Raw genomic sequence first — 25,736 nt, forward strand, 5'->3', positions numbered from 1 at the left:
TCCTGCGCTTGCCTCTCGCCATCAGATTATCTCTAGTGTTACTTTGTTCTGCTATTTCTGACAGTGGCTTGACTGTCCTATAAGCCTGTGTGTCAGGAGTGCTGTAGACCTGTTTTCCTCTCTTTCAGTCAGTTATGGGGACAGAGTGTTCTGCTTTCGGGCGTGTAGTTTTTCCTCTCTACAGGTCTTCAGCTGTTCCTGTGGGCCTGTGTCTTGAGTTCACCAGGCAGCTTTCTTGCAGCAGAAAATTTGGTCTTACCTGTGGTCCTGAGGCTCAAGTTCGCTCGTGGGGTGGTGCCCAGGGGCTCTCTGCAGCGGCAGCAACCAGGAAGACCTGTGCCGCCCCTTCCGGGAGCTTCAGTGCACTAGGGTTCCAGATGGTCTTTGGCTTTTTCCTCTGGCGTCCGAGATGTGTGTGCAGGGAGCAGTCTCTTCTGGTTTCCCAGGCTTGTCTGCCTCTCCGAAGGTTTAGCTCTCCCTCCCATGGGATTTGGCTGCAGAGAACTGTTTATCCGGTCTGTTTCTTTCAGGTTCCGGTGGTGTCTCAGGCAGGTGTCCTGCCGCTCCTGGGCCCTCCCCCACGGGAGCCCAGAGGCCTTATACAGTTTCCTCTTGGGCCAGGGATGTGGGCAGGGGTGAGCAGTGTTGGTGGTCTCTTCCGCTCTGCAGCCTCAGGAGTGCCCACCTGACCAGGCGGTTGGGTCTCTCTCTCACCGGGTCTGGGAGCAGAGAGCTGCTGCGGGCCGGGGAACAATTAAGTATTAGAATCACAACAGTATAATCTATTTTGAGATGACATCACTTTTTATGAAATTTGAAAATATCAGGGGAAAATCAGGTTTGAAACTAAAATTTGCCTTCTTTCTGTCACTTCAAAACTTACCTCGGACTTCTAACACTATGGAAACTAGTTATTTCTGATTTTTACCTAAAGCATTTGGAAGAAGAAATAGAAGGAGAAATAGGCTTGTATGTTTTCCAAATAAATTCTTTATTAGAGCAAAGCTGAGGCTTCATGGGATTGCCATATCTGAGAGAATGGATTTCAGAGAATGTAAATATAAGTAATATTTGATATTTTTGGTAGGAGCAAAAAGAATATGTGAGATCTTCACTGTGGATCTTGGAAACAGAGTCAAGCGTACATTTTGCATCTACATTCCATAGTACCTTTGATACATGTGATATCTCAAATGTACATGAACCCACTGTTTTTAATTTCTTCAGATTGAATGACTATAGGTAAATTTCAGGGCCCTATAATTGTTCCAATGGATAGTTAGTATATGTAACACATAGGTTCCCCTTTATTCTTTGAGGTCTTATATTTTAAAAAAATTATCTTCACTTAAGATCTCAACTCAGATCCCAAACTTGTATACTGCATCTTTTAGTATTTGGCACACTGACATAAAAAAAAATTGACTATTAGCTTTAGAAAGAACTCAATTTGGAAACTGTTTTAAAAATTTTCAGAGATCTCTACTGTAAGTTGCCTTTTAGTTTACTATGTAGCTAAAGGTGACTTCTAACTTATAATGATCCTTCTTCCACCTCCCAAAGGCTGGCGTTACAAGTCAAGGACACCATAGTTTACGTGATGCCAGGGATTGAACTCAGGACCCTCATCATTCTTGGCAAGCACTCCACACACTTAGGGAAATCCCCAGCCTTTGTCCATCTTTCTTATACAGATCACCTTATTAATTTGTTATGATATCCGTAACACAGTGAGTCAGAATATTGCAACTCTATTTCCCAGACTACATCTGAGAAGGAAGTGGCATTTCTAAGTGATGGCCTACCGAATCTCCCGAAGTACTTCTTAATTCTGCATATTTCCCTCATCCTTCATGTTCTCTCATTGGCAGAGGGCTGTCTTCTTCCCTGACTGATAGCACCTGTACTGGAGTCAATTTACCCACCCCCTTTTCAATGCAACCATTTCAACAAATGTCAAGGTGCTGAATTTTCACTTGTGCAAATAGTTGTACAAGAGGGAGAATATTAATTCTAAGGTATTCAGTATGTTTCACATGCATAAATTAATTATACCCTGTGGCTCACTGTTAAGTAGGGCAATGTTGCTCAAGCTCTTGAGTATTATCTGCCCAGAGTTTTCGATCACAAAGGTGATAAAACAGGAAATGTTAGCTTAAACCTCTTTTTCTCCTTGGAATCGGTCTGGAGGTAAGCATCAGATGCATTTATTTTTATATGGAATCTCTGTCTTAGTCCATCTGTGCTGCTGTGACAGATTGCCACATGTACTGGTAATATGTGAAGAGCTACATTTTCCTCACAGTCCAGGAGATTGTACAGTTCAAGAAAAAGGTTTTCGCATAAGGTTTATGTTGCTATACCATGAGCATCACACACAGTAACAGAAAGTGAAGATGAGAGGGACAGGCAAACAGGAGCGAAATTTGTCTCTCTTTAAGAAAGAGACAACAGTAATAGCAACATTAATCCATTTGGGAGGGCAAAACCCTTATGGTCTAACCATTTTTTAACCACTGCACCTCTAAATACTGTTGTAACTGCAATTAAATTTCAACTTGACTTTTGGAAGGGTTAAACATTTAAACTACAGCCACTTTTTTGAAAAAGGGAAATGCTCTGTTTCAACATTGGATGGTGGAAAACTTTGCATGCTTTATACTGTAGGCTCTACAAACCGAACCAACATCAGTAGAAAAGACAATGGTGCTCTTGTTTCTTCCTCTACAAGTGAAATGCAGTTGAAGAAAGCCTTTGATGAATGTATATGAAAGAGCTCAGATGTCATCAGAGGGGAGTTATTATTTCGTGAGGGCTGGTGAGAAGGAAAAAGGGATTATAAGGCTGTTTCTACAAATGATGAGAGGACCAATGAGAAGGTGTGGCTTTGGGATAGTCACACTATCTGCCCTATGCATCTAGGAGGGACTGGTTGATGACATTCTGAGTTTCGAGCTACTCTTTTCCAACACAGAAGGGTGGAAATCACTAAGAACCTAATGACATTGAACTGCATAGGGAGGTAGGCCATGCAGTAGTCATTTGTTTTAAAGTGGGAAGATGGTAAGAGGCTCTATAAAGCCTAAAAGACCAAATTTTATAGACGTGGGCCAGCAAAGTAGATTTGAAATTAAGAAGAAAATTAAATATCAAAAACAATCAGACATGATTAATGTTGTGATATGTGCTCTCAGTGTTCAAATAGGGCAGTTTGAATTTCAGCTCAGCAATGACTTCGTCTTTTGAATGTTTGAATGTGTAGGCATAGTCCTCTGACCTAATCCTTTTCTGTTTTCTGAATCATCATCCCTTATCACAGTGTCTGTTTCATTAAAGATGTTCTCTCAGTATCATGGGTTTAAATCACAGAATCCAAAGTTACACAAGGGTGAAGAACTAAAGTGGGCAGATGAAAGCAACATGACTTTCTGCCTTTTCCACATCTAAGAAATTAGAATGAAATTTGCAGGCTTTGACAAACTTAGCGCATGGTGATTAATCACTAAGAAAAGGAAAAAACTTAGTTATTTCGCCAGTTTTCTGCTTTATTCCCTTAGAATGTTTTTGAATATGAAGGTCATTTATACTATAAATTAACTCATAGGATTCCATTTACATAACAGGCCATTTGCAGCAACAAAGACTATAAGACCTAAAACATTCTGTGCCTATACACAGAAACTACCAACAAAACTGAGTTCAGAGTTTGAGAATATCAAATGTCTAGATAAGCAGCTATGAAAAGAATAGTGTACTGAGTTATCCAGAATCAATCCTCTTACATTTGTACTCTTTAGGGGTGATGCTGGCCAATTATCCCAGGGACAAAAAGGAATAAAAATTCCTTAAAAGGAAATTCGCTGTAGCTAGTCATCTCTGCAATGTGCCTCTATCTATGATTTTTTTTGGTGTTTTCTGTGTGTCCTTATAAAATATACATATTTACAATAGATAGATTGGTTAAAAAGAAACAGAGAGACAGAGATATGCACAGAGGGACAAATGCACAGAGAGAGAGAGAGAGAGAGAGAGAGAGAGAGAGAGAGAGAGAGAATATTACAGCTCATTTGGTGTCAGAATATTGGAATTTAGATAACGTGGATTCTAACGTCATTTGGTAAAGACAGTACTTTAATACTTTCACCATACTGTATTTTAGGAGGATAGTAAAATTATCTTTTCGGTATACTCATACCCATTTCTTTCATTTGATTCCATTCTCAATTTAGAAACAAAAGTTACAGAAATCACAACTCAAACATAAGCGGGAAAGGTGGTGGAGATTTTCCTGTTAGTCAAGTACTTCTTGGTACAGAAGAATAGGGGTCTAATTTTATTCTCCAACAAACATGTAAAAGGCTAACCTTTTGGAACATTTTTAAAGTGTGCTTCTCAAATGCTAGCACAGAGAAAGTAGATGCAGAAAGGTTTCAGGCACACACTGGCAAGGAGTCTATGCACATTGACAAGCTGCATGTGGAGGAAATGAGAAGAGACAACACTTGATGTCAAGCTCTGCTCTCCATATGCAGAGTCAAAGAAGTTCAAACAAGTTCTAAAGAGAAATTTCTTATCTTAACATATGTGCTTGTGTTGACCATTGTTGCTTTTTCTGTACCCTACAAACTCTCCTTTATGGGGCAATCATGCAAAACTACATTCCCATAGTATAATTAATTTAATGTCCAATATCTGGAACACACTCATATTTTCTGGGCTCCTCCAAAAGGCCCAAGTCACTTTTCAGACGTGCTCTCTTCTGAACGCAGAGCATGTCTTTTATGTTCAGGCAGGCTATACCGCACAGCTGGGACCCTTCTTGACAGACAACCGATGATACTGACATATCCAAAATGCTATGGCCTTTTACTAAAATTGGGTTGAGCGTTCACCAATTGTCTCTTCTGGGCTCTTTTCTGACCTTTTTAAGTCTGGGTCTTCAACTGCTCGTATTTACCTACTCCACTGCATTCTCTTGGCCTCTCACAAAATAAAGCCTGGAATGCTTTGATAAGGCTTTCATGACTTCAAACCAGTACCACTTTGGTAAATGTTTCACAACCCCTCTTTTTATTGTACTTTTTTATCTAGATTTGAAATGTTATCCCCTTTCCCAGTTTCCCCTCCAGAAACCCACTGTCCCGTCTCCCCTTTCCTTGCTTCTATAAGGGTCCTCTCCCTCCCACCCATCCACTCTCTCCCATCTCCCTTCCCTGATATTCTTCTACTCTGGAGTATTGAACCTTGTCAGGAACAAGGGCCTCTCCTCTCATTGATGCCTGACAAGACCATCCTCTGCTACATATGTGGCTGGAGCCATAGGTCCATCCCTGTGTTCTCTTCGGACGGTGGTTTAGTCCCTGGCACCTCTGCAGGGTCTGGTTGGTTGATATTGTGCCAAGTGTGACTGTAGCATGAGGTCCAATCTTGGCTACTTCTGAAACCAAGTTTCTGTTCCCTGACTCTCAGAAACATTTCTGAGAAGATTTCACCTCAAAGATGCTGGTGTTTTCTTAATCACCACTATTTCTCAGGTCCAGCTGAAGAGTATTGATTATCCCAGAAAAGCAAAGATTTCACTTTAGTGGTTCTGGTCTTTTGTTAATCACATCCAATTCTTCAGATCCAGCTGACCAGACACCATAATTTCTTCCCATCGTGTATTTTCTTCCTTCAGAAGTTTGACATGCCAGGCCTCCACCATCTGCATTGTCCACATTCTTATCTTCTAAGCTCCGACAAAATAGCCTGCTTAGTTCTCAGTGCTTGATGGCTTTTATAGCTCAATGTCCAAAATTCCTTACACAATCCTTCCTAAAATAACATGGCCAGGTCTGCCCCACAAATTCCCTGGTTCTACAAAATCTATATTAATCATTGTTCTCTAAGTAAACAAAATTTATATAATATGTATAAATCTAATATATATTATACAATATAGAGGTGTATATATGCATGTATGTATTACAGTATGTGGTCTAGTTGTCCTACTTGTCTAACAATGATTGTTAACCAAGGAAATGTCCAAGGGTCTAGTCGTTTCTCTGAGGCTGGATGTCTCAGCTCGTCTTCAGTATATCCCAGAATCCTGAAGAAGCAGGCTATAATGCCAGAGAAGGAATGAATTTGCCAGTAAAAGAGAACACAGGCACTGAGAGCAATCTTCCTCCTACCACCTTCTGTATACAGGATGCCAGCAGAAGGTGTGGCCCAGACTAGAGGTGGATTTTCCCACCTCAAAATATCTGGACTAGAGTTATATCCTTTCGCCTCAAAAGATGTAGATTAAAAGTGGGTCAATGAATATCCTAGTAAGAGCACCAGTGGAAGGGGAAGCCCTGGGTCCTGCTAAGACTGAACCCCCAGTGAACTAGACTGTGGGGGGGGAGGGCGGCAATGGGGGGAGGGTTGGGAGGGGAACACCCATAAGGAAGGGGAGGGGGGGGGATGTTTGCCCGGAAACCGGGAAAGGGAATAACACTCGAAATGTATATAAGAAATACTCAAGTTAATAAAAAAAAAAGTGGGTCTTCCCACTTCAAATGATTGAAAAAAAAATCTCTCATAGGTATACCCAACCACATGGGTTTAATTTAATTCCAGTTGTAGTCAATTTGAAAGTCAAGGATAGTCACCACAGTGGTTCTATAGTCATTCTGTAGGCAAGGAGATTGTGTTTCTTTCGTTTTTTTTCTTCCATTTTTAGTCCATTTAGTTATTTTATGTCCACAGTGATTTTACCTGAAAAAAATTCTAGGTGCATCAAGTGCATGTCTGGGACCAACATAGGCCACAAAAGTGTAGTAAAACTCCTGGAATTCAAATTCATACAAATTATGGGCCATATGTAGGGGCTATGAAACAACGCATGTTCTCTAAAAATACAGCAAGTTCTTTTAACTGCTGACCTGTCTCTTCAGCCTTTAGATTCTTTAAAGGTAACCAAATTTGATAATATTAAAACTTGTAATGCCTTCGCTTTTCTGAAAATTTAACTCTTTTCTTTTTATCTATGCTTCTTTCATACTATTTCATAACTGCAGTTTTCCCTCCCTCCCCTCCCCTTTGTCTTTTCACCCCTTTTCCCTGGATCTACCCCTGCTTTGTCTCTACTCAGAAAAGAGCAGGTCTTCCAAAGACATTGGGTAAATATGACATAATAAGTTACAATATAGCCAGGAACATATCATCAAAACAAGGCTGGATGAGGCAACCCGGTAGGAAGGAAATGGGCTCTAAAGCAGGCACAAGAGTCAGACAGCCCCTGCCCCCCTATTAGGTATTCCACAAGCCATGACATATATGCAGAGAATGTAGGTCATACCTATTCGTGGTCCCTGATCTCTGTGAATCAGTGTCTTAACTAGGGCCTCACTGTTGTGATGAGACATGATGACCCAGGCAACTCTTAAGAAGAAAACATCTACTTGGGACTGGCTTAGAGTTTCAGAGTTATCATCATAGTAGGAAGCATGGGAGCGCTGAGGCAGATGTGTTACTGCAGAAGGAACTAGTGTTTTCACGTCTAGGTCTGAAAAACAGCCAGAAGACGGTTTTCCACAGGTAGCCAGGAGGAGGCCCCAACTTCACACTGGGCAGCTTGAGCATAGCAACCCTCAGCCCACCGCCATAGTGATGCAATTCCTCCCAGACTACACCTATTCCACTAAGGACATGTCTCCTCACAGTGCCACTCCCTGTGGACTAAGCATTAAAACACATGAGTTGATGAGGTCTAACCTTTTCAAACCACCACAGCCAACTCAAATCCTGGTCAGTTGAATCTGTGGATCATGTTCTGGTATCCTTCATACCTCTGGGTCCTCTAATACTTCTTCACCTTCCTCTGCAAGATGCTCTGAACTCTTCCTAATATGTGGCCGAAGGACTCTGCATCTACTTCAACCATTGCTAGATAAAGTCTGTCTGGGCACTCTTATGCCAGCTAAGATAGACTTCAATCCTAGCACATCATACATGTATGAGAATCTGTAAGGTTTTGAGGCTGTTTGTGTCATCGTCCCTCCACTTGAGGCTTTGCCTAGTTAGAGAGGATGGCCAGATGAGGATCTATGTCCACCATCACTAGGAATTTTCACTAGTGTCATCACAGATTCTATGAGGATTTCATTGCACTAGGTTTCAACCTCACTCTGGAAATGCCTGCAAGTTCCAGTAGTTCTTTCTTCCATCCATACCTGCCCCCACACCCTTGAAATTTATTCTATTTCCAATTCTCAGGAAGACAGAGACTGTTTATCTAAGCTGAAAATAGTACCAAATATTTTTTTTAGATTCAACTTTTAATCATGGTAAGGGAGTCCAGAAATGTTTTTTTAGTTTGTGCAGAGTCCGGCTGTTCTTATCTGCATATGTTCAGAGTGCCTAGGAGAAAGCATCCAGTTTCAAAGCAGCTTTCTCTTTGATTTTGTGAGCTACCCCTTACCTATTTAATATACATCTCGTTATTGGATTGTTGCTAAAGGAAAAAATGGTGCTATCATAGTCTTTACAAAATCATCCCACTTGATCGATGAGTTCCTGGAAATGTTTTAATTTAATAGAAAAGAAATGTTCACCTTAATTCTGAATTGCAGTAATTGCTAGTGTTTCCAAATAACTCAAAATTAGCCATTCAAGTAACATTAACCATTAGCTAGTCATGACTTGATATTGGAAACTGTAGTGTGTGCAGATGTTTTTAACAGAGGATTCAAACATCTATGTGAGCAGCAAACCATACCATGAACTCATTATGTTTGCTGTATTTAACAGCTCATAATGGCTTGTGATTGTTAATTCATTTGCTAGGATGTGGTATGCAATTCCATATAGATGGGGACTCAGACATTGCTATTATCTACACAGCAGGATGACTAAGAAGTCATGGTTTCTAATCGAAGGACATACTGCTTGATAAAGCAGGAATTTTACATGCAGGGATGGAATTTTAATACACCATGATACTTAAATGGTTCTTAGTAGTTCTCTTAAAAATGCCCAGCTTGATGTCCTCTCACAGATATTCAAGCCCAGCGACACATGGTAGAGAGTGTCATACATATGCAAGAATCACATATTCACTTCGTTACAATGCTTAGGTGACTTAGGAGGGAACGGTTACACAAATATCCTACTGTGCATACAGTGAAGATGATTTTGAAAAAAAAATCCAAGAATATCATTTTGTTCATGCTTCATAATCAGAACATTAGAGACCGAGATGCGCTCCTTGTTTAGTCATGGATAATAAACTTTGCTAAAGACTTTCTTCCACATACCAAACTCCTAAGATTCAAGACATAATAAGTATTCAAATTATAAAGAGAGAATTGTTTTTTCATTAGCTGCAGAAGGAGATTTTGTATATTTACCATGTTTTTTCAAAGATATATAAAGATATCATCTATGGGAATAAAATATAGGTAGAGTAACAACTGTTATTAAAGTGTATATATACCCATATATATGTGTATATATGAATATATATCAAATTTTTCTTCATAAATTCATCCCCAAGAAATTAATTAAAAGGTATTAGTATGATATGTAAATATGTAGCCCATTATGTAGTACTAAGTCTCCATTTTAAGGACTTCTGAGCATGTATGCAATATTGTAACACCACAACATGTATACTGAGATGGATAATTGATTAATAGCCAGTAATTAATGCCAGTCATGGAATGGTCAAGGTGTCTAGACAAAGAGGAATCTCTCAGTGCTACAGTATACAATACTGTCACCTCATTCTCATCCCCATTTCTCTTGAATGGTCACACAAACCGAAGCTGAGACTGTTTTCATGGAATGACAAGGTCAGGTGTTTGACCTCAGAGGCACTTAATGGTCTACTAGCAGCATTAAGATATCTGGTGTCTGGAGATAGGATGATTATTAGTATGTGTCAAAGTTTGCATATTCATAAATGAATCTCCAGACATTTTCCCCAGTTGATAGTCCCCCCCCCCTTTGGCTTTTTCTTCCCTCCTACACTCTCTTCCTCTTGGTATTATTTTCTTCTCTCTTACAATTACTGAAGACCTGTTGTGCACAGGGATTTTGTTATGTTTTGGCATATGAGGATGAATGAGATGTGGCTTTGCGTATGGTAATTTGCTCTCAGGACAGATTGAAATAATAAAAGCCGTAATGAAATCGAGACAAAACAGAAAATTAATTGCTGTAAGAAAGTTCCTAGCAAGCATGCATGAGATAAAAAGGAAGAAAGCAATTAGTTCTACCTGGAAAGGCATTTTTACTGATGAAACATCAGACCAGATTCTGAAAAGATTAATGGAGTTTAAGAGGTACAGTAAAGGGAAAAAATGGACTCACTGCATTATCCATACACTTGTTGATACACTAATATTTGTGTCAGCTCTTAAGAAATTACAAGACCAGAGTCTCAGGGCCATATGCTGTGAAGAGAATGACACAGAGTCACATTTAGGGAAATGGCATTTGCAAAAATTAGATTGTAAAAGAAAAATCCTTCTGTTAATTTTTTTTAACATTAACAGGGCACATTCGTACCTTGAAGTGTCTCATCGGTTAATTAAGACTTATTATTTATGCCAATTGTCATCCCTGAATTAATTAGTTAAATTTAATTTTTATATATGTAAGTTTACATTTGTAAAATGCAAACAAAAATATATGTGAATTTAAAAATTTATTTGTTTTGTATTGCATGTTTATTGGTATAAATGTAAAATATATATTACCTTATCTCTTTCTCTTTCTCTTTCTCTCTCTCTCTTTCTCTCTCTCTCTCTCTTTCTCTCTCTCTCTCTTTCTCTCTCTCTCTCTCTCTCTCTCTCTCTCTGTGTGTGTGTGTGTGTGTGTGTGTGTGTGTGTGTGTGTGTGTGTGTGCTTAAAATTTCAGGGTAAGATTTGGTTTTAACCTCTCATGTTTTAATACTAAAACCTAAGCTCTTATTTGAAGATATCCTATATTTTTTATAAGTGATATGCAAACTTGAAGGAAGTTATTTTACCACGGTCACATAACTCATAATTTTTTCATAATATACTCATATAGTACTGCCTGAGCCTATTCTCTAAAACATGAAGTACCAAGAAACAGGATTCTTGTCCCTATAGCCCCTCCCCAGAATATATCAAGCTAACTTTGTATATATATTTACTCTCATTTTTTTTTTACTTATAAAATACATCAAACATGACATATATTACTTCTAAGGAAAACTGGAAATCTGTTACATACTTTTTGTTGCTAAATTTTTATGGTGCAGTTGTTAATGCTGGCACAATACTATATGTATTTACCACTGATTTAATATTTTTCTACTATTGATATTAAGTAATCTTATTTTTATAGTAATATCTTATAAGATATGAAAATACAAAAGATTGAAAACAGAAATACTCATTGGTAATTTTCTTAGAGATACTTATTAGTTTCAAATATCTGATTTGAATATGTAAGTAAAATGTTGATTCCTGGTTCATTTGACTTCTTTGACGTCTAATAATTTGCTGCATTTTCATCTTCTACTAGATCCATTTTGTATTTCTCAGTATCCAGGCACATACATATCAAAGACCCTAAAGATTATCTCTTATAGGCCTACCCGCCCAGTAAATGATCTCCAGGCTACTTATAAATAGTTTACAAGTAAATGCTATGTGAATAGAGGTTACATCATATAGCTTAGATACTATCACCAAGAAATAACGTCTCTAGGCATTCGTTACATACCTAATTAAAATATATTTTATCTCATAGCTATTGAATATGTAAATGCAGAACTAGTGTCAGTAAATATAGAGTTATAAGATCTACTTTCACCCAACTGACAGAAGTAAATGGAGATACCCACAGCCAAACATGCACAGCTCAGAGATCCTGTGGAAGAGGGAAAAACATGGTTGAAGAAGCCAGAGGTTAAGGACACCATAGGAAACTCAAACAATCAACTAATCTGAGCCAATAGAGACTCCCAGAGATTGAACCAGCAACCAAATAGCGTGGATGGGACAGACACACTGTCGCATATGAGTATGTAACAGATGTGTAGCTTGGTCTTCATGCAGGTTTCCTAACTGCAGGAGCCGGGGCTATCACTGACCCTGGTGCCTGCCTTTGGGTCCCCTTTTCCCTAACTGGGCTGCCTTGTCTAGTATCAGTAGAAGAAGGTGCACCTGTCATACTGCAAGGTGGGTTGATAATCATGGGAAGCCTACACTTCTCTGAAGAGAAAGGGAGTGAGGGTGAAAGGAGGGGAGGTGAGAGGGTGGGAATTGGAAGAGAGGAAGGAGAAGAAGCAATCTGGATGTAAATTAATTAATTAATGAAAAAATAAGATCTAAGTGATCCTATCTTCCTATTGCTCTGTTGTCTTTGTATTATCTATCTATCATCTACCTATGTATCTATGTATCTAGGTTTTCTATCTATTTATCTATGTATCCATTTATCACCTATCTGCCTATCTATATTTCTGTAAGTCATTGCTTACAAAGAGAGAGAAATGCAGCATCCTTTGAAAACTATGCTGGCTGACTCGTTTTCTAAGTTATTTGTGTAAGTGTCCCTCTTTCTTCAGGATTTCATTGTGTGGATTTAACATTTTCATGAAAACAGTAGGATGCATTCCCCCTTGTATACTTTTGACCTTCATAACTGGCCGCATGTGGCACCAATCACATAGCCAGCAAGAAGGAACGGTGCAGTACAGAAACTCCTACAGGCAACTGTCTCTCCCCACTTACTCTCTTATGAGACAGACCCTCTTTCAGAGACAGTGAGATAATAATTGTACATTGAATCAGCAAGGGCTTCTGGGGATAACAAAGGTAGGGGTTTCATAACTGGTATAATGTGTTCCACAAGACGCATTCAAAAGAGGAGTTTAGCGCAGCATTTTATATCAACTGCAATCTCTGTGCAGCACAATCTGGGAGACCCGCGACGAGTGAATTACAGTAATCAGCCTTCAATATGACAAAAGACTTAATCAGCATCTCCTTGCCTTTCTCATGAAGCCTCTCAATCTGGTGAGATCACGGAAATTATAAAAAGACGTTTTCGAGATGGATACAAAATGCTTCTCAAATGATAATGTTAAAGACAATGGAAATGGAGGCTGGGGGAAGCACATACAAGTTTTATATTTCTTTATATTTATATGTATGAAACAGGATTCTAATCAAACCATTCCCTCAATGCCTAGACATAAAAAACAGCTGTCTAACATTAGGGAGCACTTAGGCCAATCTGAGATTCTTTACTCTGAAATTTTGCACTAGGGAAATCGCTATTTGATTGAATAAAACAAAGGTAAAACTATGCCTTTTAAACACCAGAGAACGAGTCACATGGGTCTGGTCATAGGAAGGTGATCAGTGTAGACTTCAGTGAAAGAGGATCCCCTTTTCACTTTATCCCTTTGCCAGGGTTCCCTCAAATCCCTTACCTTCCCTAGCTATACTCCCCAGTGTCAATTCCAAGTATGCATTGAATTAATTCATGGAGAACAAATGTTCTCATTAATTTTCTGATTAGATTAGATTTCTTAAATCGAGATCCTTGGAATTTCTTTTAAGAGATTCTAGTTTCAACCTCCACTGTGAACCTTGAAAGTGATGTTACAGATTGGCTTAGGACCCATGCGTTACTTAAATTTCTATTGTGGTGATCAGATACAAGACAGAAACAACTCAGAAAGAAGAATCATTAATTTGGGTTCATGTTTCAGTGGGCTCAATACCAAATATATTTGGGGCCAGAAGCACAAGTAGAAAGGGACCGTTCTCAATGGAAAGCAGAGAAAGAGGAAGGACCTTTAGCCCATATATAAGTTTCAGTGGAAAGCTCGGTGACCTACATTACCCAGCTACTTCTCAACTACTACAATTTTTATCACTTGTCAAAAGAGTAAAGCCATCTGGAAGAAGGTACATAACACATGAATATACAGGGGCTATTTTATATCCTAACTTTAACTACCAACTTGTTTTCCTCAATTAAAAACCCAATTATGCTTGACCTTTCTCAAACTTATGAAAAGTTAGGGTCCTTCATTTTTCGAGGAGAAGAGTTTACCCTGGGGATGTCTTGTGATTTAAACGAGGTTAGAAAATTGTAGAAGAGGATAAATCTAAACTTTAGAAATGATTCCTATCTAAAATTTATTAATATTAAGATCAAAGTACAATAAAATTATTGTTTTAGCTCAGAGTGTTCCTGGAGTATTTAGAGTGAGAAAATGACTTATTTTATTTATTGTGAAAGTATCCTGAAACGCATCATGACAAGCAAACAAAGAAAGAACATTTGTGAGAAGTCAGGGCCAGTAAGCTGTAGGGAAGGGCATGGAGCAAAGGAAATTGTTAAGTGCAAAATAAAGTAGTAGACATGTATGAAAATGACATAACTAAACCCATTATCCTGCATGCAAACTTGAAGGAAAAATATCAAGAAAAATCACATCAAGGAGCTTAACTAGCTGGCCCAGATATGTAAAAAAAAAAAGTAAAACATCATTTTGAAAAATTATAATCTGTTTATAATTTGTTTGCAAGCTGCAATGGAATCTTAAATGTCCATGACCTCTTGAAAATGCAGCTGAGCATGGCAAACGTGTGACGATTAGCACTTAAGTGAGTACACAGGCACTATTGTTCATTGGCCAATATGATCAAAAACAAGGATATACATTTTGCATCTTGGCTGTACAAAAGCATTTGTATATTACTCTGTCTAACATAATGGTGATAGGAAGTGCTTATTTGCCTTATTAAAATCAAAGCTGAAACCTGACAATCATTGCTAGTGAAATGAATGTTTAAGTCTCTTTTAGTGTCCACATGTCCAACTCTTTGAACTACAAATATGTGAAGAAAAGCAGCCTGTTCTAATTACTCATTTTTCTGCTTTATGCACAATATGTTTTTCATAAACAAGGTACTTGTCCATACACCTTGCAAAGCTGCTGATTTTGTGATGAAAATATGGGCCTAAGCAGCAGAGCCTTTTAATGCAATTTCAGTCTTCGATCAACGCCTCACAGTGCTGTGGACGTGAAATGGCCTATTCTTTGAGTTGGAATAAAAATCGCAAGTAACATGTATAGCTAGGACCCAACATAAAAAGAAGAATTCGTAGATAAAAGGCACTAGCAGTTTCTAGTACACTGCCTTTATAGCCACAGGGTAGCTAGAGAGAAAGTTCTAGAAATTCTGTCTTGGATTTTATAATGAATTACTGCGAGTACTGGGGTTAAGATTAGAGGCAGTGGGCTCGGGCAATCTGTTCATTATATGGTTCGAACCAAAGCCAATTACTTGTGTTGTGTGTCCTTAAATAACCTTAGAGGGAATCCCCACTTGCTTTAGCAATCAGGAAGGTTACTCCCAACATCTTAAAAAGGAAGATAAAGAGCAAAGCTGATAGACATGAAACTTTCCTGTATTATATTGTTGAACTGTTCCCCTAAGGCAGGTTTCTCACTGTAGTGATAAGTGCGTGGATCCCGTGGTTCTCAGTGACCTGCCTCATACCCACAGAACAAGAACTGCTGAGCTGTCGCTATCTGGAAAACAATGGCATTCTGGCCATGTCTTTTGCCCTTGGATGACAAAGTAACGATATATTCCCACTGTATTTTAAACTTTACAGGGTTTATGACAAAAGGGTAACTTGGTTACAGGAGAACATTGACCTTCAAAGCATGCAAAGCTTGCAACACAAGTACGATCAACAACCTTATCCTTGAAAGAGTAAGGGAGACAATGAGATACTAGACAGAGGTTTGCTATAGCGATGTCTGTAAATTAGGGAAAAGAAAGAAAATAGCCATGCCATGACTATTTTGTTTGGGGAACTTAAAAAATTGTTTTGACACAAACTTGAACAAATGTATAGGCAACAGGGAAGCATAGTGCTGAGCTTGGGAGAGAGAGCACTGTATTAGTACATTCCTAGAAGGCTAGAGATCTTGGATGTTCCTATCAGGAGAATAAAAACAAATGACAGCTGCAGAAAAGGGAGAAGGAGAAAGGACAGAAAGAGAAGGAGGAAGAAGAGGAGAAGGAGAAAGATGCAGAGGGAGAGGTGAAGAGCAAGAAAAGAGCAGAAGATGTAGTTTGGTTATCTACATGACAATGATGACAAGACTATTGGGTTCTGGAAAGGTGAGGGAACTAAACAGGTTGGATATTTGTTGCTGTGAGACCGTGAACTAACATGGTGCATTCATTCATATTATGAAAATCTATGTGCCTGTAAGGATCCACTGTACTGCAAAAGTGTTATAAAAATGCTAATATTCCACTTACAGTTGTGGTTGCATGTTTATAAGGATAGACACAGACAAGAGCTAAAAGCACAATGAACTTGGGTTTGGGCAGAATGTGTACAATACTTATCAATGAACGAAGGTATATGAATAGATAAAGATCTTCAAAGACAAATTTGGGGATATATAAGGTTTTGAATATTTAACAGAATATTACAATTAATAGTAAACAAATATACCTTCAGAAGGTTTAAATTTCCACAAAGAACTTAGGTTCTTTGTACTGGATACTGTCTGCAGAGATCTGCAGGGCTCTGGCCCACAGCTTGATTGGCCAGAGTTGCACTTTCTGAAGGGGAGGAGGAAACAGATCAGGGTGAGATGCCCAGTCTCTTCAGAGACATCTGCTACTCTGCAGGCTAGGAGCCAAGGGCCCGCCCGGCCACTGAGCTGTAAGTGCCTATCCTGGGCTTGAGCAGCTTCTAGAGACAAAAGCTTCCAGAGAGCATTATCTTCCCCAAAGTGTTATAGTTCTATAAAACAGACATTGTCATGTGGTCCTTGAGGAACTAACTCCTGTGTTTTATTTCTTGATGCATTGGCTTCTCAGTTTGCCCCTACATGACTGATTGTCCCATCTTCTCCATGCTTGACTTTGTCACATGTTCCAGGACAGGAACCAGTTTGGGAGTAGATGAAATGCCTACCACCCTCAGATAAGAGAATTCACTGGGATTTCTGAATCTGCTCAAACTTCCATGGTGTTGTCTGGTGACAGGGTTTCACTTGCCCAACATAGTAATAAAGTGTTTTCTCCTCCCTTTCCCCTCTTCCTTTCTGTATTTTCTCAGTTTTCTAATGCAGTTGTTACTTTTATGGTAAAACAGTTTATACAAGTGAACTGTTTAAACAAAGTGTAAATGAATAACACTACCTTCGTATTTAAATACTTGTCTGCTTTACTTCTGTTTTGTGCTTTAGTCCTCTGAGTTGATTCTGAGAATTCATTTATTTTGTTCACTTTATTAATGAATTTGTGAGCCAAAGAATAACTTATCTCTGATCTTAGAGCCTCCAAGCTCTTGTTGATCATCTTCTAGGGGAACTGGGGTGTGTGACACATTGCAGGATTCTTTCACTTCTAGGCTTTTCAGTGTAGATGAGGCTGTGTTGTGATTTATTCTTTGGGGTAGGCAGTTTGTTTTCTAAAATATATTTTTACAAGTTTTCTTATACCTTACAAAAGTTATTTTTAAAGGTTATCCATGGGGGTTGGGGATTTAGCTCAGTGGTAGAGCACTTGCCTAGGAAGCGCAAGGCCCTGGTTCAGTCCCCAGCTCCGAAAGAAAGAAAAAAAAAAGGTTATCTATGAATGCCTGTGACTACATTCACATACATTAGTTTTATAGATATTTACTAGTTAAATCTCAACAGAAAATCAAGACTTCTTGTAGTAGCACTTGGTATATGCATACAGGTTCCTGTGTATCTATGTGCCTATATGTGACATGATCATTTCTTAATGAATATTCTACTAAAGCTCATTCTTCTATTTTGTTTCTCTCAGCTATTATAAAAACTGCCCTTCCTAACATGGACAGAGAGGCCAAGGAGGAATACCTGGTTGTAATTCAAGCCAAAGATATGGGTGGGCATTCCGGTGGTCTGTCTGGAACCACGACACTCACAGTGACGCTTACCGATGTGAATGACAATCCTCCAAAATTTGCTCAAAGTAAGTGGTTTCCTGCACTCGTCAAGAGTCATGGACATCTTTACTATAATTTTCCTCAGCTTTGCAGAACCTGTTTCAGCTGGAGATTGCTTACTTACAAATCTTGCCTAACAGAAATTTATATCCATTTTCATAATTTCAAGGACATGGGGAAAACACCAAATATCAAGGGGAAAATAGGTAATGGAGTCAGAAATAACTTGAAAGAGTGATGAAATTCACCTCAGACAATGATCCACTAACTCTCCCATTGTTGTATAAAATAAAATAAGCGTCAAGTGAGAAAAAGAACTATACATTAAAGGTGTTTCCAAACAGATGCTCTCCTTCTTGCTGGTGGGAGAGAGATCAGTAATCATTAATTCCCTCTTCCTAAGGGCATGTTCGGCTTTTGCAATCTCAACAGAATTCCAGGCAGCCACAATAAGTGATGCTTGCAGATGGTCACTATTTCCTTCATATTCAACCTCTAATAAAGCGTCTCAAATGTATTTACTAAGCAATATTACACGGGGGAGTGATTCATTAAAGTTTTTTAAGACATAGCAGGATGATTCTTGAGTAGAGAAATGAAGGATGCATGGAATTACATGGAATAGGATGAAATCAATGAGCCAATGGATGTATTATAGACATTGATGCTAAAAATATGCAGCTAAAAACATGTAGCCATAATACTATATAATCACACTAATGTACATATATCTACTTTTAAAGATTCTGAACGGGAATAAATTAGATGATCTTTTTCTGTCTAGTATTTTTTTATTTAATATAATTTCCTCAATGCTCAACTATGTTGCCAAAGAAAAGACATTCATTAATGCTGGAAAAATACATAGATACTGTAGTCATAGGCACCACTATTTACTTATTTAATAATTCATTGATAGGTATGAAACTATTTCTATTTTATGAGTATTGTAACTAATATGCCCATAAATTTGTACACGCCTGTATTATTAGCATTGCCCTAAATTTGTACATGTACATTCATATATATAATATATATTATATATAATATTGTTTATATTGTTAAATATATAAAATAACAAAATAATAAGCATTTTGCTGCCAATGAAACTCAGAGAACCAGTGAATTATGATCGATGAAAGGCACTGAAAAATGAGGCTACATATGAACAGTTTCTGAGTTAGTATACTATATTAAATCCATGATGTTTAGTCTAAGATCATTAGAAAATTATTAAAATATCATTATCTGTAGGTGAATTGACTAAGTTTTCTCAAGAGTAATAAAAAATTAATAGATAAATAAACATACAGACAGACGGATACTTTACCACATTACAGCTCAAAAACAGTAAGTTTATAAACATTCCTTTCAAAGATTTTAGGAGCCACGGGATACAGTGTTGGTACAGGTCTAAGCAGAATAAAGTATATGGCCTCTAAATAGTTACATGTAAACTGTGCAATCCTAAGAATGTACTGTCTTCCAAATTTAAGGAGATAGCTTATAGCATTTCTGATAACAGCAGCTAATGTGCTCTTGGAGCTTCCTCCTTGCTTAGGAAACACCACGCGAAAACTATTTTTTGAAAAGAATGCGAAGAATGAATAAAAGTAAGGAGGGAGAGAGGAAGGACAGGGTGTAGTTCTAAAATGACGTATTTGATACTCAATTGAGAATTCATTCATAAAAGATTCCAAGGCAGAAAGTATAGAAATATATTTTCATGTAGAGATGTGCAACTTATATATCTACCATCCTTGGAATTATGAAACTTTTAAGGATATATATTAAAATAATCTACCCTTTCTATTCTATGGTCTTTATTTGAGGTCCTGCTACCCCCACTAATTAATATTCAGCTTGTCTTTTACTGAAAGGAGATTATTTCAATTTAATAGTTTTTGGTGAGTTTCTAAAGCCATTTCCTTTGCAAAAGTAATGATTATTAACTATGATCACCCAGATAAATTAGAGAAGAACACTCAGAATGGCAGTGGGTAAAGGGATGTTGCATTCGATTAGCCTTTTAAGGCTCCCTGGTGTAGGATTGGTAGGAAGATGAGGTCCAAATGCTGGTTATTAACTTTGCAAGCGAACCAAGAGGATCTCCCCTAAACTTACCTAGGATACAAGCAGAGTACTGGCGGCTTGTGTTAGATAGGACAATTGTCTTTGTCTACTCTTACTTTTGAACTGTATTTGCAAAATGGTTTTGTTCTTCAATCCCACAACTTTACAATTCCAAGAGATAATTTTGCTTTCTCATTAACAAAAAGAATTTAAGAAAGTCTGCTCTTCAAATTAATCCGTCAAATTCTAATGGATAAACATATTACGGTTATCCAGGAATTCAGTGTCTGAGCTTACATTACAATTAGGTAATGCTCTGCAGATTTCTTTTTTCCATTTAGTGGTGATTGCTGTAGGACTTAGTCTTCCTGGTTGTCTGACTTTGGGTTTGCCTGAAACAGGCCCTGAGACAAGAATCTTATTATAAGTAATTTAATTCCCCCCTTAGAGTGCCAAAAAGAAAGTAAAAACGGCAGGCTAGAAAGCCAGAGGTGTACAGGATTCAAACACTTAACTCTGTGGATGAATGTACCTTTATCCTACTGAGAAATGTCTGAACTGTTGGAAATGTAAGGAAAAAAATAGTAACAACACAATGTTATCCTACCAGAGGGGGGAAAGTCTACTATTTCATAAACTAACTCCTGTGAGTCTTAGATGACTGTTTCCATGGCATGAATCAATGCTTGAGCAGTTCCTCCAGCCTGACATGTAATGGATGAAATAGAATCTGAAGGTGAGATAAAGCCCTGAGGCAAAGAAATGTAGGGAAAGGTAGACAGATGTAGGGCAGATGAGCAGTAATGTGTTAATGGCCAGAGAGAGTGGTCGAGTACCACAAGCCTCCTCTACACCAATGAAGATAACTGCAACCAACATCACAAAGAAGAAATTGGAATAAAAAGTAGGACAAACGCCCCTGATTAGACATGCTTTACCGTCCCCAAAGGAGAATGAAAACACATTGTAATTGTATTTTGCCTAGGGAGTTTTGAAGGTAGGATTCTAGTCTTCAGAGCAATGAAGAATTTAGTGACAAGAGAAGTGTTTCATGTATCTGGGTAGCATGCTGCAGGGCATGGCAGAAGTGTAGTAATTGGATTTTATCAAAAACGGTCTGCAAGTTTGTAAATACAAAAGTAAGATCAAATGTGACTTTCAACACATTACACATTACATCTCTCTATGCTGAAATTAGCTAAATATATTATGTGGGGCAACAATAAATATTCCTGCAGGCGGGCGGTGTGATTTTACAGAATTTAGGAAACAAAATTTTCATAGACACACTAATATTCTGGTAAGGCTACTCCAAATAAATACTTGGTAACCATACAGATAATACGTATTTTCTCTGTCTTTAGAGAATGAAGAGGACTCACTACTTCTGGAAAATACTTGTTTTATATTTGTTTAAATGAGTGTGAATTTTATAGATGAGATATTTTTCCATTTCTATTTCTGTCTTGATAGTAGCTCTAAAGACATCCATAATACAAAGTGTCCAATTAACCTTGCTAAATTAATTAGTGACTGAATAGTGTTTTTATAATACCCAATGTTCTTCATCTTTTTAAAGGTTTGTATCACTTCTCAGTACCAGAAGATGTGGTCCTTGGCACTGCAATAGGAAGGGTTAAAGCCAATGACCAGGATATTGGTGAAAATGCACAATCTTCCTATGACATCATTGATGGAGATGGGACAGCACTATTTGAAATCACTTCTGATGCCCAGGCACAGGATGGTGTTATAAGACTAAGAAAGGTAAGCTAAGGAGTATTTTCTTCATCTTCTAAATATCTTTGAGTAATCTAACTTTTGATATCTGTGAGAGCTGAGTAGACAGATAGAATCCAGAGTTGGTAGATATTTAGATTTAAGATGAATGGTGGGTTAAAAAGGTATACATAACAGAACTATTCAGGATTTCTTGTCTCTTAGGGCCACATCATGTTTCAGATGTCCCCCTGGTAAACAGTTACCATGTTGTAGCTGGCCTACTACTACTTATCTCCACTTTTATGATTCGGTGTGTTTTCCACTAGGGGAAAAAACAAACACAAAACATTCAATCTTTACACAGGGCACTGAAGTCATTATCCTTAAGGGAACCCTCAACCAATGGCTAGACAGATACTATTGGCTGATAAAATTACTCCAGGGTACAATTACCTACAGTTTAAATGGATTCTCAATGGAGACATGTGTCAATTGCCCCCCCCCCCCAGGAATAACAAGTTCAATAGATTCTAGACTTTTTCTGTGTAACTCTCATATTTCTGATCCCCTCTTTCTTTAAATGTCCCTCCAAATACATTGGCATTTTTCCTTGGGCTTTATTGAAAATTGTGCTTAAAAAGAAACTCAACGATAAGCAAGATGCTCAGGCTCCAGCATCCTGTGTAGCTCTGAAGTTCAACATGGAGAAACTCCTACCACTGGTTACTTTAAATATGTTGAAAGCCCAAGCTTTGTGGAAAATAAATCTCATGTCATCCTTGTTCCAGAGATGAGGCATTAGTATAGGAAGGCAACCTTCTAAAGAAAATGAAGATTTGGAACATTTTGAACTGTCTCTTTTCTTCTTGTTTTTGTACTGTTTTGTGGTGCATGTGAACCACTCTATATGGTTTTCAATTTGTAGTCTTCATCATGGTCTCTTATCTTCATAAAAATCATGTGGCAAAGAGGTTAGGAAGAATAGTACAAACTTTTACTCATGTTAGATCTATCACTGTGGTTGCCCATAATTCTCTATTCAATATTATTCTTCACATCCTTTCTTGCAAATGCTATTTTAAATAGATTGTCTAATTTATGAATGACAAGTGATGATATACACTATTGGGAACCAGTAATGTTTTTGCTGCTGTCTTTATTAGCATTAAATTGACACAGTGTTAAGTCTACAGTGTGGCTCTATAATGTTGTATGATAATCTAAGTCAGCTGACAATGTAGCTCAGTGGGATCTGTTGTCAATCATGAGCAAGACCATAGAGTTCTATCTTTGGCACCTCAATAATATATGTGGAATGGTACTTCTCTAAATTTTATATTGAAGAGGAATTATCAATGGAAACCTAGAATTTTCTGACCATTTTTTAAATAAAATGCTTACAGATGATGCTGGAGACAAATGGCTATATTTATTGTAATTTTTCAGTGAGAAACATTATTTTCATGCCAGGATTCAAGTTCAGAACTTTGAGTCAAAAATAGTTAAAGGCTAGTATTTACTATATAATTATACTTAAGTCAATTATTGAATAACATGCAACCAAATTTTTTTACCTAAAACTTTGTAATGACATTTTTATTGTTTTTAACTGCCACCCACCCTTCCTATTGGGTAGTTTTATAAATTGAGGCAATTAGTTATTCATTCTGTCCACTAATATTTATAAATCTGGAGGCATATGTGATGAACTTAGTGCCATGAAACACAAAAGTTGTTTTTAGAGACTGCTTATAAGTGGTCATATTTCAACAGCCCACTAGGCTACTGTTTATTAACTGATAAAACTAAGGAAATGAGAGGACGTTTGGACACATCATAGTTAAACTGAGCTGAAAATCACAGACAAGCAAACAAACAACAAAATGTCCTCAGGGAATTGCCTTGTTTTGTTTTGTTACTGAAGCAAACATGGAGTACGGTGCCCAGAGCCTATTTACCCACTTAGGCAGGCTGGGCTACAGGACCTTTTTATGGAAGATTCTAGAAATTTTGTGGAAAATGCCTACAGAGCTATTATTTGATAATGGGCTTTGTGAATGCATAAGGTAAAGGAAAGGGAAGATGTTGATCAAAGAGTTCAAAAATACCAAACTGGATATAATTTAGTGAAAGTTTGTGCCCCATTTTGACCACGGCATTTCTACAAGAATTGATTTTTTTGTTTGTTTTTCTTAAGGTGAGAACTTTTCCCCATTAATTATTTTTTCCTTGATTGAAGTCCCTTTTACTACTCTCCTCCAAGTCCCACCTTTATACCCCCTTCCCACCATTCTTCTCCCATTACCTTCCAAAAAGGGGAAGTCGCCCAGGGGTAACAACCAACCGTGGCATATCAAGTAGCAGTAGAACTGTGGTCTGCCCTCTCCCACTGAGGTCAGACAAGGCAGCTCCGCTAGGAGAAAGGGCCCAAATGTAGGCAACAGAGTCAAAGACAGCCCCTACTCCAATGGCCAGGGGACTCACATGAAGACCAGGCTGCACATCTGCTACATATGCTTAGGGGATATAGGTCCAGCCCATACGTGCATGAGGTTAGTACTTTAGACTCTGTGAAGCCCCATGTGCCCAGGTTAGTTAACTATGTAGGTCTTCTTGTGATGTTCTAAACCCCTTTATCTTTTTCAATTATGTCCCCCACCCTTCCTCCAGACTCTCTGAGCAGCACTGCATCTGTTTCAATAGGCTGCTAGATGAAGCCTCTCATAAGACATTTATGCTATACAGGTTTGCAAGCATATTAGAGTATCATTGAAAGGATCAGGGGTCGGATCTCCTGCATGCGATGAGTCTCAAGTTGGGCCATTTATTCATTTGCCATTCCCTCAATCTCTTCTCCATCTTTATCCCTGAACAACTTGTAGGTGGGACAAATTTTGAGCTGAAGGTTTTGTTGGTGGGTTGGTGTCCCTGTCCTCTACTGCAAGTCCCATCTAGTTATCACTATAGTTATCATCTAGTAACTATAGGCTTCACCTCCCCACTGTTTGGAGTCTCAACTATGGATGGCCATGTTCATAGGCTCCTGGGAGTATCACAATCCCAGGTTTTCATGTTGCCCCAGATATGCCACCACCACCCATTTCTGTTCCCAGTCCTCTCTCCTCCCAGCCCTCACTTGCCTGTTCTCCTCATACCTACTTCCTATTCCTGTTCCTCTTTCTACCTTCTCTCCCAGCCCGTTCCCCACTCCATCCACTTCTCATGTTTATTTCTCTTTCTGAATGAGAGTCAAATATCCTCCCTTAGTCCCTCATAATTACTTAACTTCTATGGGTCTCTGGATTGTAATGTTGTTATCCTGTACTTTGTGTTACTTTGTGGTACAAAGCTAAACAGAGGACTCTCAACAGAGGAATTTCTAATGGTTGGCAGAGAAGCACTGAAAGAAGTGTGCAATAGTCTTAAACATCAGAGAAATGCAAATAAGCTCTGCGACTCCATCTTAAAACCATAAAAATGGCAGAAACAAAGACACCTCAAGAGATAGCATATGCTGGTGAGCATGTAGAGCAAGGTGGGAGTCCAACCTTGTATAACAATTTGGAATTCAGTTTGGTACTTTGTGAAAAAACTGGGACTAGTAATACCTCAAGACCCAGCTATACCACCCTGGACATATAACCAAGAATTTTCTACCATCCTATAAGGACACTTGCTTAGCAACTTTATTCATAGTAGTCAGAAACTGTAAGCAATCTAGCTATCTTTCAGCCACAGAACAGATAAATAATATGGTGGTATATTTATACAATGGAATACTGCTCAGCTATTAAAAATGAAGAATTGAGTTGTTGTCTTAGTCGAGGTTTGTTTTTATGCACAAAACATCATGACCAAAGATCAAGTTGGAGAGGAAAGAGTTTATTCAACTTGCACTTCCACACTGCTGTTCATCACCAAAGGAAGTCAGGACTGGAACTCAAGCAGGCCAGGAAGCAGGAGCTGG

At 38.2% G+C, this 25,736-nt stretch overlaps 1 protein-coding gene across 8 annotated transcripts in view; it reads left to right on the forward strand.

Annotated features, from left to right (window-relative positions):
* Positions 1-25,736, forward strand: part of Cdh8 (cadherin 8) — a 407,399-nt gene that overhangs the window by 217,073 nt on the left and 164,590 nt on the right. For all 8 annotated transcript variants that reach the window (XM_017601380.3, XM_017601378.3, XM_017601377.3 and 5 more), the window contains 2 exons: positions 17,833-18,000; positions 21,627-21,814. In XM_017601380.3, coding sequence (XP_017456869.1) covers positions 17,833-18,000; positions 21,627-21,814 — 356 coding nt within the window. The remainder of the gene's footprint in view (positions 1-17,832; positions 18,001-21,626; positions 21,815-25,736) is intronic.

Source organism: Rattus norvegicus, chromosome 19 (genome assembly GCF_036323735.1).
Source record: "Rattus norvegicus strain BN/NHsdMcwi chromosome 19, GRCr8, whole genome shotgun sequence".
Lineage (NCBI taxonomy): Eukaryota > Metazoa > Chordata > Mammalia > Rodentia > Muridae > Rattus > Rattus norvegicus.